General features: G+C 39.5%; 1 protein-coding gene across 1 annotated transcript; it reads left to right on the forward strand.

Moving 5' to 3' along the window:
* Positions 1–279: 279 nt before the first annotated feature.
* Positions 280–17,268, forward strand: zgc:136472 (uncharacterized protein LOC678514 homolog). The gene is made up of 11 exons (XM_060899489.1): positions 280–457; positions 1,684–1,890; positions 3,587–3,720; positions 3,808–3,945; positions 4,143–4,250; positions 4,349–4,474; positions 6,320–6,517; positions 6,621–6,741; positions 6,924–7,105; positions 16,029–16,118; positions 17,193–17,268. The coding sequence occupies exons 1-11, from the start codon at positions 280–282 to the stop codon at positions 17,253–17,255; spliced, it is 1,545 nt and encodes a 514-aa protein (XP_060755472.1). The 3' UTR covers positions 17,256–17,268.
* Positions 17,269–18,550: the final 1,282 nt, after the last annotated feature.

The raw sequence follows: 18,550 nt of genomic DNA on the forward strand, positions 1-18,550 counted from the left end.
TTTTTTCTGCTGGAACTACAAGTGAGCATAGAGCTTATACAAACATATCAGTCCAGGCCAAAAGATAAACCTGAGCTATTTTGCTCTATAAGGTCACCCACCTACTCCTTTCTGCTGATGGTGAGTCTTATCTCGATTTCTTTCTCTCCTCCTATTGGTTATAAGCCGTCCATTTCCAAAGTACACAGAGATATCAGTTACAACAAAGAGTCATTATTCATACTCATAACATGCTCTAAAGGTTATTAGGTCTGTGAGCTCAGTGTAAAACAAGGCAGCATGAAGCCCATGCAGGTATATATTGTGTGCGCTGAACTCTTGCTGAGTACATGTTTATGTGGAGTACTGGCCAAAAAAGAGGGTGAACCCATTTCAGAGGATAAAGAAGTCCTGGTGCTGACTGAAAGCAACTTAAACCAAGCACTTAAACAACACAGCCAGTTACTGGTGCACTTCTGTAAGTATGTGTGCGCGTGTGTGTGTGTGTGTGTGTGTGTGTGTGTGTGTGTGTGGATGTGTGTGGGTGGATGCATGTGTTTGACACCATGTCTTACATCAAGAAAAGAGATTTATTATATAACTACAAAAATGAACCAAATACTTTCTAAAAGTATCTTTCTTTTCTTTTAAAGTGTAGTGCCGCTGTAAAGCTTATTGTAGTTTCAAGTTGCAGTTATTACAGTAACTTAAAGTAGTTTCAGTAGGACAGACGATGCTAAACTCCTATTGAATAGACATATTCGTCTGTCTGTATGTATTTTGGTTAAGGCATTTGCTAAAGGGTCTGATAAAAATATACAGTTGTAGCAATATGGATGTCCCAGTTTAAGAGACTATAAAAATCTTAACACATAGATCAAGAACATATAAAATATATTGTGTACACTCTCTCATATTCATATATATATATATATATATATATATATATATATATATATATATATATAAACTACAAATTAATCACTAATCTTGAACCAAAGCAACATTTTTGAATTCAATAGGGGGGGAAATGGAAGTATTAAACTGAAGTAGCAAAAATTAAATAATTCCATTATTAAGTTTACAGTACTGTGCAAAAGTCTTAGGCATATTGTTATTATTATTATTATTATTATTATTATTATTATTATTTATTTTATTTTATTTATTTTATTCTTTTTTTGTACAAACTGTGTTATAAACTTTTTATTTTATGACTTCTACATTATGGAACCAGTACAAAAAACACTTTAGATTTCCAAATATTAATTTCCAGCACAAAATGAAATGTTACAGAAAAATGTTTGTATGTCAGTAAAGATAGCAGTATTTTACATAACAGACCACTTTTCAGACAAAAACATAATGAAGGCGACTGGATTTTGCTGCAAAAATAAGAAGCAAGTGTGACAGTCAAAGTGTCCAGGAGAAGTGTGGGTGGTTCTGTAAGATGCTCAGTAAAACTTACACTTCAGTTCCTAATAAAACTGCACTAACTGTACCCAAGACTCCTTTTTTTTTAAGCAAAGGGTTGTCAGACCAAACATTTTTTTATGTAGAAACATTTAATTTCATTATTTTTGAAGGCATCTTTGCTCTACAGCATTTCATTTCATGTGCCTAAGATTTTTGAACAGTACTGTACATTACTTAAATTTTGCATTAATGATGGTAGTTTCCTAATTAATATGCATTTTTGTATAGATGCTCCTCTCTCTGGTGAGTCTCTTGGCTCAATTCTAGAGTTTGCAAAGGCAGCCAGTGAGCTCAAGGAAACCAAATCATCTATAAAACTGGGAAAGATTGACGTCTCTAAAGAAAAAGACCTTGCCAAATTCTTAAATGTAACTACAGTGCCATCATTACGACTGTACCTCGCTGGAGACAAGTATAACCCTGTTCAATGTCCAGGTATGGAGAAACAATAATTTTCCTAATTATTATGGTGTGATTGAGTGATGGCCCAAGACTTATTCCAGGACCTATAAAAGTATAAGTGAAGTGGCACTGACCTAAAGACTGTTTATTGTATGAAATGACAGTGTGTGCTTGTATTGTTAGCAGGTTTAAAAATGACAAAAAAAGGCCATGAGAAAATTTCTAATTTGTTCACTTGACCTAATAAATAATATAATATGGAATACAAATAACCTTGAGCCAAGGTCAAGTTGTTCACAGAAACAAATAACACCATATCAGCAAATATTTCATTAACAACATGGCATAATTTTGGCATCTGTGCACATTACAGTAAAAATGATATGAGTCTGCAGGAATTTGCTTTTCACCTTGCAAACCCATCCATTAACTCTGACTCAGTGGCCAGCAGTGACAGCATATTGAGTCTTCCTTATTTTGGAGATCATTTTTAATATGACCCCTTTGGGAAAATCTCCTTCTTTCCTTTTTAGTTTTTTTTTTATTGACACAAGTAATATAGGGTTTATGGATATCCATGTTTTTTTCTTTTTTCCCCCCACTCAGTCCAGTTTATTGCTTACAAATTTATACTAAGACACCAATAACAAAACCAACTGAATATCAGATTCTGTGATTTTACATTCATTAGCTTTACTGTTCCCTCTAAGATACTTGTGTGCACAGCCATGCACTTCTGATGGTGCTCCAACTCAGAAAAAAAAATCTGCCGAGCACCAAAAATGCATATAAAAACAGTTTTGTCAGTTAGAATAACTGACAGATGATTGTGGTACAGTTTGGACCAGGCACGGGTACACTTGACTCTCATAAACTTTTTTTTAGTTTTCTTTTTATTGACATGGAATGTGGGGTTGATGGATATCCATGTTTTGGATCCATGTTATGGATATTCATGAGATTTTTCCTATGGAGAAGCCATGGCCTAAAGGTTGGAGAAGCAGCTTTGGGACCAAAAGGTTGCTAGTTTGATTCTCTGGACCAGCAGGAATGGCTGAAGTACCCTTGAGCAAGGCACTTAACCCAAGGTTGCTATGCTGTATGTCACTCTGGATAAGAATGTCTGCTAAATATCTGTACTGCATTGCATCTTTCTTTCTTTTTGAAAGCCCAAACAGGAATAAACAACAAAGACAGTCCCATCCCATCCCCTCCCAAATTTATTCTCAGCCACAAACAAACCTAGTTAGCTGCAGAAGCTATGAGCTTAGCAAGCCATGTTAATCGTTTGACACCTCTGACAGTCTGTTTAGTATCTGTTTGGTAGTGCTGCTGAGAGTTGCAGGTCGAGGTAGCTAATGCTAATCAGGCAGGGGAAGACTAATTTTGCACTGTAATCATGTGGCATTTCTGCTCAAATGCTAGAATGGTCTGCAAAATAAATATAGGTTTACTTAGCAAGGAAGCAAAAATTAGAGGGGACATTGATTGGCTTGTGTTCTATGTATCATGTTGTTTGTGATAGCATGATGGCCTAATCATTCACTTCAAATCTATGCTCTTTGAGGGCCCTCAGGCATACACAATCAGCCTGGTTGGCAACCTGTTTCTGTGAGAAACCAACATACTATACTGGAAACGAATAGTCCAGGCTTGAAGTACATTAAATTAAATTTTGCATTTTGTTAATATTTATAGTATTGACTAAGCAGAAGTGTTTTTGCTCTAGTTCTGAAGAGCTCTACCGCCATCATAACATGGCTTAAACGGAGAGAGGGCCCTAGTGCTGTCCTTATTACAGATCTCAGCCAGTTGGAGAGCTTAACTGCAGAAGATGAGCTTGCGGTTCTAGGATTATTTAAGGTGATATCTTTAGCACCTTTTGTAGTATTATAGCTTCTTTTTATTCCCACTTTATTCACCAGTTCCGTGTGTGTGTGTGTGTTTTAGGATTTTGAGACGGGTTTAGTAAAGGTTTTTTACAATGCGGCTGCTGATGTTGCTGATCTGCCCTTTTATGCAACAGGAAGCAAGCAAATCTTTAACAAATATGATATATTTGATGACTCAATTGTGCTTCTCAGAAAGGTAAGAATTATACTTCTAGAAATGGAAATATAAGTTGTTTCACTTCTGCTATAGGAATTTGCACAATCCCTTAGCATAGCAAATAGTTACAGTAATTGCCTGCTGCATGAATATGTACTTTATTCATTAAAACTAAATAGCATACGGCATATATGTGTCACATTTATATGAAATATGTACACATTGTATTGTTCTAGTCAAAAATGGCAGAAACATTTCAGATGATGAGCAAAACAATGAAAGAGGATGTCATTGACTTCATTAGAATCCATGAGATGCCTTTGGTGACTGAGTACAATGGCAAGGTTCTTATACTTGAGTCTTTGTAGATTTCCATCTAAACAGCTTGAACTTGGTACCTATAAATGTCAGTTTAAGGTTCTGTCTCTTTGCTTCCCCTCAGACATCATCTAAGATACTTAACTCTGTGGTGCAGAATCACTTGGTTTTGTTTATTAACAAAGCTGAGAAAGGATTCAAACAAATATATCGTGCCTTCAAAAGCTCTGCCAAAGAATATAGAGGCAAGGTATGTATACAGTGTATATATACTATATAGCAGGTGAATTAAATAAAAAAAAACATAAAGAAGTGTCTGGATGAGGCGTCGGGTTGCCATGAGCACGTTGACATATTATAGACATATTGTAGATTCTACAAGTCTCTGGAACTGTACTGGAGGGATGAACACTCTTCTTCTAAAAGAGATTCCCTCAATTGGTGTTTTGCTAATGCTGTGTTGTCACTTCAAAAATCATTCATAGGTGTTCAAGTGAGTTGAGATGTGGTGACTTTGAAGGCCATAGCATATGATTTACATCACTGGCATACTCATCAAACCAAACATTGAGCCCTCATGCTCTCTGGATGGAGAATTGTCATCCTGAAAGTGGCAACTCCCATCAAGAGAGAAATGTTTCAGCATAGGTTAATGGTGAGCAACCAGAATTAGTTTGTACTGATTTGCAGTGACTCTTCCCTCTGTTATTCCACACATGACATCCCTGTGCCCTAAAATAGAGCAATAAACTTATGGCCACACTGCTGTTGACAAAAGGTGCTAATGAGATAAGTCAGTCTTCATTAGCGAGCTAAAAATTTGGTGTTGTATTCCTGTTTCTTTGACATGAACTTATTTAGGTTTATCTATTTACGCTGACTGGTCACTTTAATACCAACACCTGTACATCTGCTTATTCATGCAATCATCCAATCACCCAATCGTCGCAGCAGTGTATTGCATACACATCTTGTAGATACAGATCAAGAGCTTCAGTTAATGTTCTCATCAATCATCATGTGATCTCAGTGACCTTTATATGCACAGTCCCCTCCAAAAGTATTAGAATGGCAAGTCTCATTCTTTTGTTTTTCAGTGAAGACATTTAGGTTTGAGATCAAAAGAAAAATATGAGATGACAGATCAGAATTTCAGCTGTCATTTCCAGATATTTACATCTAGATGTGTTAAACAGCTTAAAATATGGGACCGCTTGTTCATGGTTGTGCTACATCTCTTGCCCAAATCATCTGGGAATGGCTCCAGCTTACCTGCAACTTCATCTCATCTCATCTCATCTCATTATCTCTAGCCACTTAATCCTGTTCTACAGGGTCGCAGGCAAGCTGGAGCCTATCCCAGCTGACTACGGGCAAAAGGCGGGGTACACCCTGGACAAGTCGCCAGGTCATCACAGGGTTACCTGTAACTTGTAATATGGCACCTTTTGTTTGAACCCAACCACGAACCAACAGCATAACAAAGTGATGCTGTGGGTTTTGTGACCAGTCTTCACCAGCATCATCAAAACACCATTTAAGGGAATGTCTTTTGTTAGAATGGTATTCCTCCCTTCAGTACAGTTCCACAAAGTTGTAGAATCTCTAACACAGCTAATTAAAGCTGTTCTGGCAGGTCATGATGGCCCAACACCCTACTAAGACACTTTTAGGTTTTGCTTTTAATTCATCACCTGTCTGTGTGTTGATGTTTGATATATTTTCTTTATGTTTGGCATTTTTTATGGTATGATCACAAAAGCTACCATTTCAGAAATGCACAAGAAAATTATGGGATCAGTGTCTGAAAATGTCATTTTTGCAATAACCATCGGATCATACACCATGACTGTCATACCATGACACAGTAACCAATCTAATAACTTGTAGCTGATTTACATGATATGTAATATGAAACATACAGGCCATGACAAAATACCTTGTTTCATGAAATCATGGTGTAATGGTGGATGGAAGACCAGTAAACTCATTAAACAGTATTTATTTTTTATATATTGGCAGTTAATTTGCCAATACAAATAATCTGAGTACACAAGTATGGCTGTTTAAAAGTAAAATGATATATTTCATATAGATTCTGTTTGTGCTGATTGACACGGATGAAACACGGAATGGACGTATCTTGGAGTATTTCCGTGTGAGGAAGGAGGAATCACCACTGATCCACATGGTTAACTTGACAGACAACTTACAATATCAATTACCTTCCGACCAACTCGATGTACAAACAATTACTGACTTTTGCCAGAGTTACTTACAAGGGAATGCTAAGGTGAGTACACACACTACTTTCAAACATTCTGCTTTTCTTTATATCTGCGTAAATGTATGTGCTTGAATCTGTGTGTGTGCGTGTGTGTGTGTGTGTGTTAAAGCCAAAGCTACAGAGTGAGCCAATCCCTGATGGTTGGGACAAGCAGCCAGTGAAAGAGCTGGTGGGCATTAACTTTGAAAGGGTGGCTTTCAATGCAAACAAGAATGTCTTAGTTCTTTTCTGTAAGTGCCATTACACTGTGTACATGGGTTAACCATCTACATTGATCAAAAGTACAGTAGCTAAGATGTATAAAGTTGGACATTGTAGGCTCATTCTAGCATTTTGCAGAGTTATCATTACACCACTGGATATATTGAGAGTCAAAACATTCAAGCACAAAAATGTATCTGTATATGTCCAGATGCCTCATGGAGTTCTGCAAGCCAGGGGCTGTTTCCTTTATTTGAAGATCTTGCAAAACACTATAGTGACACTGAAGATGTGGTAGTTGCCAGAATTGATGTAACTGCAAATGATGTAAACATTCAAATGACAGACAGATATCCAACCATTAAACTATTTCCTGCAGTCTATGCTGAAAGGGTAAGAAATGCTCATTTACTAGTAAACATTGAACGAACATACAGTATATGTATTTGACATAAAATTCAATCAATTGCAAGTTAAACTGTATGGCATCTTAACCAGGTTAGTTCATTATCATACAGTTATGGTCAGAAGTTTACATACAGTGACATGAATGTCATCTTGGATATGAATGTCATGGCAATATTGGGCTTTCAATGATTTCTCTGAACTGTTCATTTTCTGTGGCAGAATGATTGTACAACATATTTCTTTAATAGAAAAAAACATGAATTTGGTGCACAAGTTTTAACTTATTTTGGGTTTTATGAAATCAACACAGGGTCAAAAAAATTACATACACTCAGTTTATTAATTCAGAGGTGCTGAGACTTCCAAAATGTCTCTTATCTTGCCAAGGCTAAGGTCTCTTAACTTCCTGTTAGTGATCATGACAGCTGGTAGCTTCTCTGTGCCTTCATAAAAAGGGTTTGTTTACAGCACTCATTGGATTGACCAACAAACAGTAAAATTGAAAGTGTTGTGTGTATATATAGTAGGATTGAAGTGGATTTTAAATGAGACACGACAGAGATAATTCACGAACTTCTTTACTTAACTTCTTCACTTCTTGTTCTGCCCCATTCTACACTTATTAATCACATTGCAATACAGTCTAGTGCCACCGCAGGTCGGGATGTATATTGCACTATACCACATATTCCTCTCAGTACTCAGTACCTCTCAGAAATAAACTCAGTACTGTTGCACAAGAATACTAGTACTTCAATAACAGTTAAAGTAACTTGAATATATGAAAGAAGTATTTCTTTTCCTATGTACCTGAACTAGTAGAAAACATGTAATTTATGACCTTATGGCAAATAAGTATGTAATACAAGATTAAGAAATTATACCATCAATTAAGTAAAGTGAGCATTTAAGCATGTAGCTGATCTATAGTTAAGTTGGTCACAATCTCAACCTTATGACATGACACCAATAAGTAAATACTGTATGATAACAATATTCTATAAATACAATGAACATAGACTTTTTTTTTTTTACATCACCACATCCTTTTTTTTTAAGTCACATTATCCTCCAACCACATAGGGGTGTGTCTTGCTTTTGGTACTCTTGGAGAATGAGGAGGAGAATGCACAGTTTCAGGTGGCTCAGATGAGCTTGGCAGCAAACAAGCATCATCAGGTTGTGATGATGGAACAGTTGGACAGGTGGAATGTGAGGGGGCAAGGTGGAAGGCGTTCCACACTTTTCCATCAGAGAGCAAGTAAGTGGCAGGACCCTTCTGGGCTACCATTCGTAGAGGTTGGGTGTACTTGGAATGTCCCTTTGCAATGATTCCAGGTTTGCGGATGTGGACAGAAGAGCCTATCTTAATGTTGGGTGGTTTCGCACCACGTCGTTGGTCTGTGTACTGTTTTGTTTTCTCTTGTTTCTTCTGAATGTTCTGCAGTAGGTTTGTTTTGTCAGTACAGGGGAGCATGGAATGCAGACCTCTAATATGTAGCTTTGTATTAAGTGGCCTACCATGTACAACCCCTGGCAAAAAATATGGAATCACTACTCCTGGAGGATGTTAATTCAGCTGTTTTACTTTGTAGCACAAAAAAAAAAAAAAATCACAGATATGACACAAAATTATTTAATTTAACAGCTGAACATTCTGGCTTTGTAAAATATACCTCAAAAAATTAAATTAATTTTTTGTAATTAATGGCACTTTTTTTCAAGATCAAGTAGAAGAAAAAAATTATGGAATCACTCAATGATGAGAAAAAAATTATGGAATCATAAATAAAAAAAAAATCACAATTAGTACTCTGCTGCACCTCCTCTGGCTTTTATGACAGCTTGAATTCTTTGAGGCGCCAGGTCATCACAGGGCTGACACATGAAAAAGAATATTCTTTATCAGTCAGGTTCCAACTTTCTCATATAGCAGTTGACAGATCAGCTTTGCAGGATGGAGCCTTGTCATGGACTTTTTTTTTTTTCCAATTTCCACCATCACAGCAAAATCCCCAGTGTTGAATTAACACCCTACTGTGTTTATATGTGTCCAGTTGGACACAAATGAACTCTGAAAGTGTTAATTCAACACTGGGGAATTTGCTGTGTATATTTTCAATTGGGGCGGCACGGTGGTGTAGTGGTTAGCGCTGTCACCTCACAGCAAGAAGGTCCGGGTTCGAGCCCCGTGGCCGGCGAGGGCCTTTCTGTGCGGAGTTTGCATGTTCTCCCCGTGTCTGCATAGGTTTCCTCCAGGTGCTCCGGTTTCCCCCACAGTCCAAAGACATGCAGGTTAGGTTAACTGGTGACTCTAAATTGACTGTAGGTGTGAATGTGAGTGTGAATGGTTGTCTGTGTCTATGTGTCAGCCCTGTGATGACCTGGCGACTTGTCCAGGGTGTACCCTGCCTTTCGCCCTTAGTCAGCTGGGATAGGCTCCAGCTTGCCTGCAACCCTGTAGAACAGGATAAAGCGGCTACAGATAATGAGATGAGGAGATATTTTCAATTGGATTGAGATCCAGACTGTTTGCTGGCCATGCCATTTGAGTTGATCTGCCTTTCCTGAAGAAAAGTTTTAATGCTCTTTGCTCTGTAGCAAGATGCATTATCATCCTGAAAAATGACTTCTTCACCACCAAAAGTACTTTTGATTGATGGAATGAGAAAAGTGTCCAAAATTTCAATGTACACCTGTGCATTTACTGTAGAGGTAATGACTGCCATCTGCCCAGGTCCTTTACCTGACATCCAACACCATATCATCAATGACTGTGGAAATTTGCTTGTTTTCTTCAGGCAGTCATCTTCATATGTTTCATTGGAACAGCACCAAACAAAGGTTCCAGCATCATCTCCTTGGCCAATGCAGATTCATGATTCATCACTGAATATAACTGTCATCCAATCACCCACAGTCCACGACTCTGTCTCTTTAACCCCTCTGCAACCTTGTTTTCTTCTGTTTAGGTGTTAATGATGGTTAACGTTTGGCTTTTCTGTATGTAAATCCCATTTCCTTCCGCCGATTTCTTACATTTTGGTCACAAACATTGACTCCTGTTTCTGCCCATTTGTTTTTCATTTCTTTTCTTGTGCATTGTCTATTTTCAAGGCATCTTGCTTTGAGTTTCCTGTCCTGATGCTTTGATCTACCTGTATGTTTCCCTTTTACAACCTTCCCATTTTGTTTGTACTTGCTCCAAATTTTAGACACAGCTGACTGGAAACAACCAACATCTTTTACCACACTCCGTGTTGAATTACCTTCTTTAAGGAGTTTTATAATCCTTTCCATTGTTTCAACTGACAGCTCTCTTGTTGGGGCCATGTTTTCTGTCAATCAGCCAGGTGCAACAGCTCATTCAGGGCTACAAGCAGTCTCTTTTAACTGCAGACTAATTTGCACATTTAGGCTTGTGCGGATATTTGTTTTAGAAATGCAAGTTATAGCTTGATTCCATAATTTTTTCCTCATCATTGAGTGATTCCATAATTTTTTCTTCTACTTGATCTTTAAAAAAATGTGCCATTAATTACAACAATTTCATATAATTTTTTGAGGTATATTTTACAAATCCAGAATGTTTCAGCTGTTAAATAAAACAATTTTGTGTCATGTCTGTGATTTGGTTTTTTTGAGGTATATTTACTACAAAGTAAAACAGCTGAATGAACATCCTCCAAGAGTAGTGATTCCATATTTTTTGCCAGGGGTTGTAGCAGTTCGGCAGGAGACACTGAGGTCACAGCATGAGGTGTGGCTCTGTATGTGTGCAAGAACTCAGTCACAAAGGCTTTCAGGGGTTTACCTTCAATAGTAGCTGTTTGCAAGCAGTCTTTGAATACTCTGTTGAAGCGCTCTATTTCCCCATTTGCTTGAGGATAATACACAGAGCTGCGGCAGTGCTTAATGTTTCTGTCAGAAAGGAAAGACTCAAACTCAGCCAAAACAAACTGAGGGCCATTGTCAGTAACAAGTTCAAGTGGATTTCCTTCTCTGCTGAACACAGTGGCGAGAAAGTTCATGACAGAGGCTGAGGTAACACTTGAGCAGAAAGCAATCTCAGGCCACCGGCTGTGGTAGTCAATGAGGGTGATCGCAAAGCGGCAGTCAAGAGGTGCAGTGTGAATAGGCCCTACAATGTCTACAGCTATCTTTTCCCAGGCTGCAGTTGGAGTAGGCACAGGTTGTAGTGGTGCGGTATGGGTGGTTGCAGTTTTGTCGTGTTGCAGGCAAGTGATGCATGATTTAATGGCAGACTCAACCTGTGAATCCATCCCAGGCCACCAGTACAAATCTCTCAGTCTTTGTTTGGTGCGGACGATCCCTGGATGTGTAGTGTGAGCAAGCTGGATCATCCTGGACTGCAACACTGGAGGTACTACGACACGATGAGTGCCACGTATTATGAAACTATCTTGCACAGCCAGCTCACTCTGAACACGAAAGTATGGCATGAGGACAGGGTCCATACCCTTTGCACTTCGAAGCCATCCCTTGAATATGTAGTGCCGCACTTTCTGTAGCACAGGACAAGTTTCACAGGCACTGGAGAGCTCTTCAGCAGTGATTGCTGCAAAGTCAGCTGACACAACAGCGACCATCTCCAACTCCACCCCATCATGTTCATCCATGATGGGAAGAGGCAAATGTGACAAGCAATCTGCTGTAACATTCTCTCTACCTGGTTTGTATTCAATGCTGTAGTTGAAACATAACAGTCGAGCAGACCATCGGGCTATTCTCATGCCTGCCCGTCCAAGGCCTTTGGTAGTGAGTAAAGTGGTCAGGGGGCTGTGGTCAGTTCTTAAAGTGAAATGACGACCCCACAGGTAAGTACGCCACTTTTCAGTTGCCCAGACACAGGCTAAGGCCTCTTTTTCAATTGTTGAGTACTTGTGTTCACACATAGTAAGTGTTCTGGAGGCAAATGCAATGGTCTTTTCTGTATTGCCATTCCTCTGTGCCAGCACGGCACCAATGCCATAGTCTGACACATCAGTTGTCACGACTGTTGGCAGGGAAGGATTGAACAAGGCAAGAGCAGGACTTGTAGCTATGATGTCTTTCACTCAGCAGAAGTTTTCTTGAGCCTCCTTAGGCCAATGAAAACCAGTAGACTTTCGCAGTAGAGCACGGAGAGGTTCCACAAGTGTGGCATAGTTCGGAATGAACTTTGAGTACCACGCAGTCAGGCCCAGAAATGAGCGTAGCGATTGAGCATCGTGTGGAGGGGGAGCTTGGAGCACTGCTTGAACATGGCCAGGGTCTGGTTGTAGGCCAGAGGCAGAGATAAGATGCCCAAGAAAGGATAACTCAGTCTTCCTGAAGTGGCACTTTGCAGTGTTCAGCTTCAACCCACTCTCTTGCAGGCAATGAAGGACAGCGTTCAGTCTAGCGTCATGCATTGCAGGCATCTCCCCATAGACTATTACGTCGTCAAGGTAGCACTGTACACCTTTTTGGTGTGCTAGAATCTGAGACATCATCTGTTGGAAGGCACTCGGTGCTGAGGCCAGCCCGTAAGGCACTCTTGTGAAGCGAAAAAGTCCATCATGTGTAATAAACGCTGTAAGGTCTCTGCTGCTTGGATGTAACTGCACTTGGTGGTATGCATTCTGCAAATCAATTGTGGAGAACATGGTAGCACCACGTAGCTCAGTAAAAACTTCTTCGATGTGTGGCAGAGGGTGACTGTCTATCACCACTGCTCTGTTTGGTTCATGTAGATCCACACAAAGATGAATACCACCAGTCTTTTTGCTCACAACCACTAAAGGTGACACCCAGGCAGACGAGTCAACTCTTTCTATGATGCAGTCAGCTTCTAGCCTTTTCAGCTCCTCTGAAACAGCTTCACGTACAGCAAATGGAAGTCTATGTAGTTTCTGCTGGACTGGAGGGACATCTGACCATACTTTAACTTTGTATGTAAATCCAGCAGCAACGCCAAACACACTGGTAGAATTGACAGGTTGACTCATTATTGGTGAAGCAGATGTTGTAATCTGACCATCTTGGATGTGAAGATGGAGTGCAGTGAAAAGGTCCATCCCAAGCAGGGGTGTCCCATCGTGCACAATGTAGAAGTCTGTTTGTGTGCTCTGGTTGCAGTATGTAACAGTAAGGCGGAGGCATCCTAGGACAGGAATAGGTTTCTTCATGTAGGTCACCAGGCGGACTGTAGGCTTAGTAAGAGGTACATGCAAAAATGACTGACAGTAGACACTCTCTGGAAGGATGGAGACCGCTGAACCAGTATCTACAAGCAAATCAGTGGTAAGTGACTGTCCATTTGTTACATGAAGAGACACAGTGCATGTAAGATGATTTGTTTGTGGGACTGCTGCAGTGGGAGTAACATGTAAAACTGTAAGATCCGGCACAGCAACTTCTTGCACGGTCTGTGTAGGAACTGTGCTGCGGCAAACTTTACCAAAATGTCCCATTTTCCCACATTGGTTGCATTTTGCATTTTTAGCAGTGCATTTTGGGTTGTTTGCTAAATGTGAATTGGATCCACAATGGTAACAATTTCTGTGCTGAGCCTGAGAAGTGCGTTGAGAGTCATTTGTAGGTGTGTGCTGAACTGGTGCACGTGACTTGCCTTTGCTCCATCGTGAACGTGCAGCGCCGCCTCCCCGTGACTGAACAAGTTTGACTGTAGCGTCAGGTAGTGGAGTCATTGCTTTGGCTTCAGCCACTGCCGTTTCAATTTGGGAAGCATTTGTGATCGCCTTCTGCAGTGTGAGATCTGTTTCCAACAGTAACCGTTCTCTAATTCGTGGGGAGAACATTTTCTCAATAAGCTGATCCCTTATCATATCTTCAGCTAGCAGGCCAAAGTCACAGTTCACTAGCAAGTCTCTCAATGCAGCAACGTACTGTACAATTGATTCACCTTGTCTCTGCGCACGCTGGCGAAATTTATTCCTCTCTGCAATAACGTTCACCTTCGGCACAAAAAATGCTTTAAGGGGATCACACGCAGATTTGTAAGAAGTGCCGACATCAGGGAGAGTAAGGAAACTGCGTTGGCCTTCTGTGCCTAAACAATGAAGTACTAAGGCGCGCTTACGTTTATCCGGCATGTCGTTAGCAGTGAGGGCGAGGAGGTAATTTTCAAACATCTGAATCCACATTGTATATAACATTGTAGGCTCACCGGGAGTGTCCAATAAAGCAGGGGGTTGTGAAATTCCAACAAAAGCCATCCTTGTCGCCAATATGTTGTATATATAGTAGGATTGAAGTGGATTTTAAATGAGACACGACAGAGATAATTCACGAACTTCTTTACTTAACTTCTTCACTTCTTGTTCTGCCCCATTCTACACTTATTAATCACATTGCAATACAGTCTAGTGCCACCGCAGGTCGGGATGTATATTGCACTATACCACAGAAAGTCCAAGGAGCTCAGTGCAGATCTGAGAAAGAGGATCGCAGATGTACAAAACTCAGGAATGTCTCTTAGAGTCATTTCTAAACAAGTGCAGATCCCAAGATCAGTTCAAACAATTGTATGTAAGTTATTGTGAGGTGTAATTACTTTGCCAAGCCACATTGCTTCAAGAAGACCCAAACTGTCACCCTCAGCTGAAAGGAAATTGGTTCAAATGGTCAGGAACAACCCAGGAACCACCATGGCACAGCCCTGCCATAAACTGGAAGCTGATTGATCACTATCTACAGTTCAGCGAGTTTTATATCACCATGGACTAAGAGGCTGCTATCCAAGAAATAACCCCCTGCTCCATAATTGACACCTTCAAGCTTAACTAAAGTTTGCAATTGACCACATGGACAAAGAAAAAGCCTTCTGGAGGAAAGCTGGATGGTCACATGAGAGAAAGATTGAGTTGTTTGGCCACAATGACCATGATGTACAGAGGAACACTGTACCAGCTGGTGGTGGGAGTAGGATCATCATGCTCTGGGGCTGTTTTGCTGCCAGTGGAACTGGTTCATTGCACAAAGTGGATGGAATAATGAAGGAGGACTACCTCAGAATTCTTCAGCATAACCTCAAACTATTGGAAACTTGAACATAATTGGGAGTCACAACAGGACAATGAACCCAAACACGCATCAGAGCTGGTTGTGGAGGATAAAGTAGGTTAACATTAAGCTTAAAACAAGCCCTGACTTCAACCTTATTGAAAATATATGGACTGTGCTTATAAGTCGAGTCCATGCCAAGAAAAAAAAATTAATTGAACTCTATCAATTCTACCGTGAAGAGTCATGAAATATCCAACCAGAATTCTGCCAGAAGCTTGTTCATGGTAAACAAAAAATGTTTGGTCAAGGTGAATCTTGAGAAGAGACATTTTACCCAAATATTAGGTGTGGTGTACAAATCCAGAAGGCTTTTTCTTTGTCCATGTGGTTGTATGTAAATTTTTGACCCTGTGTTGATTTAAAAAAAAAAACAAAGAAAATTGTGCACCAAATTCTATTTTTTTAAAGATGTATGCTGTACAATCATTCTGCCACAGAAAAAGAACAGTTCAGAGAAATGATTGAAAACCCAAATACTGCCATGACATTCATATCCAAGATGACATTCATGTCGCTGTATGCAAACTTCTGACCACAACTGTATGTAATATGGTACTATATAGTGGAATAGATGACAAATTTCTTGAAAATATACTAGAAAGGTTGAAATTGGGAAGGAGAGAATTCTTCTAGGTGCTAATGCTCAGGAAAATAAAGTGTCAAGGAAAAGGAATGTGATGGCTGTGCAAAGGATTAGTTTCTATCTAATTCTTGTCTTGAACATATGTTAAAAATGAAACTTATCACTCAAAATGTATATTCAGTCATAAACATAAATATTTTTTGTGATTTTATAGTCTCATGTTTCTCTTTTTACATTTGTGTTAACATTTTTTAGGTAGTGTCATATACTGGCCAAACCAAGCTGGAACCAATAGTTGAGTTTGTGAATGAAGAGAGAGCACGAGCCAAGGAGGATAAGGCCAAGGTCATCTCTCTCTCTCTCTCTCTCTCTCTCTCTCTCTCTCTGTGTAAAGTGTGCAAAAGTCTTAGGCACCCTATTTTTTTCATACAAACTTTGTTATAGGTTTCTATGTTATGACTTCTACATTATTGAGTCAGTACAAAAACATTTTAGAGTTCCAAACGTTCGTTTTCATCTCTCATCTCATGTCATTATCTCTAGCCGCTTTATCCTGTTCTACAGGGTCGCAGGCAAGCTGGAGCCTATCCCAGCTGACTACGGGCGAAAGGTGGGGTACACCCTTGACAAGTCGCCAGGTCATCACAGGGCTGACACATAGACACAGACAACCATTCACACTCACACCTACGGTCAATTTAGAGTCACCAGTTAACCTAACCTGCATGTCTTTGGACTGTGGGGGAAACCGGAGCACCCGGAGGAAACCCACATGGACACGGGGAGAACATGCAAACTCTGCACAGAAAGGCCCTCGCCGGCCACGGGGCTCGAACCCAGACCTTCTTGCTGTGAGGCGACAGCACTAACCACTACACCACTGTGCCGCCCCAAACGTTCGTTTTGTAGCAGAAAATTAAATGTTACAGAATTTTTTTTTTTTTTTTTGCATCTGAGCAGAATATGAGCAGCATATTACATAAGACACCACTTTTCAGATTAAAAAAAGAAAACATAATGAAAGCTACTGGGTTTTGGTGCAAAATTAAGAAGCAAGTGTGACAGTCAAAGTGTCCAGAAGAACTGTGGCTGGTTCTGTAAGATGCTCAGTAAAACCTACAGCTCATTTACACATGAAACTGTACCTCAGACTACTATTGTTTTGTTTTTTTTTTAAAGCAAAGGGTCGTCTCACACCAAATATTACCTTTGTTCCATTTATGATGGCTTATTGCTGTTTGTAGTATTTTTTTAATGTGGAAACATTTCATTTAATTATTTAAGCCATTTTTGATCTTATATATATATATATATATATATATATATATATATATATATATATATATATATATTTATTTTATTTTTTTTTTTCCTCACAGTGCATTTTACTTACTCTCATCATTTTTAAATGTCTTTTAGGAAGAGATAGAAAGGAAGAAATATCTGGATGCACAGAAAGCGGCAACTAAAGAAGAGCTATAGTGCGTGTATGTGCACACATATTACAGCAATGTGCCAGCAACTGCACGCACACACACACACACACACACACACACACACACACACACACACACACATGCCAAATATTTTAAGGAAAAAAAAGATCTGATTTCTGCCTGTAAAATAATCAGGAGAATATCTTAAAAATCATCAGAAATAAAACATATAAAATGTGTATGTTTGTATTGACTCGTGAGTTGTTACATGTTTTCACTGTCTAAGCACTAAGGTTACAATGATTTGTATCTGGAGCATATGCACATCTATATGCATATCTAGCTAGGACAGTACTTCTGACTGCAAGGCATATAGTAGGTTTATAATAATGCTAATCATTTCTAATAAGTTATTGTACTTATAGTAGCAGGTCATTCAGAGGAACTTGTATGGCAGACACTCTACAAAAACTAAAGCTAATAATAAATGTAGAAAATGTATTTCATCATCAGGTTGTAACACCACCAGATGTGGAAATGTTTCAGGGTGGATACTTTATGCAAGGCACTGTAAGTGATAACAGGAACTTGTTTCATGGACATTACACAACATATAAATCAATAAAAATGATGCTTTGAGACCACTTTTAGTAACGAAATGTCTGAAGGAATTTGAGAATCACATACGGCCTAATCATTCATTTATTTAAAGACATAATATTGTTCTTATTGCTTTCTCTCAGGGTTTGAACAATAGGCCACTCTGGCTGATACAAGTGTCTGATGGTAATGAATCAAAGATTGCTTTTAGACTATTCAGAAGACCTCCACTGTCAGGAAATTTATTTGAGGCTACAACATTTTTGACTGTAGTAGTGGCTGGAACACCCTGGTGGCTTCCTGCCAAGTAGATCTGCTGTCTCAAATGGACAAAGAGATTTGTCCCCCTCAGCCAGATGCCAGATCTGTGCCTGCCAGTTTGGCTTGAATGAATCACCTGCCAAGAACTGAATTCTAGTAGCCCAGAAAACTGGACCAGATGCACTGGCCAATTCCCCAAAGGGTAACTTTTCTCCAGGGACTGCTTGACAGTAGTAAGTCTGCATCTATGCTAAAAGTCTAGGTGGTAGCTATCAGAGCCCACCATAGCACTCTCAATGGCATCTTTCTGGGTGCTCAATAATTTATCATAGGATAACAATGATCAGACAGATTTAGTCTGTATAGATTTACAGGGACTCTTTCCCCTAAAGCTGGGGTGGTGTCACTGTAATTCCACATGAGGTGGGGTTGGAGCATGGGAGGTAGGGGTATGGGTGGAGCAATTAACTCAAGGCCATG

Source organism: Neoarius graeffei, chromosome 18 (assembly GCF_027579695.1).
Source record: "Neoarius graeffei isolate fNeoGra1 chromosome 18, fNeoGra1.pri, whole genome shotgun sequence".
NCBI lineage: Eukaryota > Metazoa > Chordata > Actinopteri > Siluriformes > Ariidae > Neoarius > Neoarius graeffei.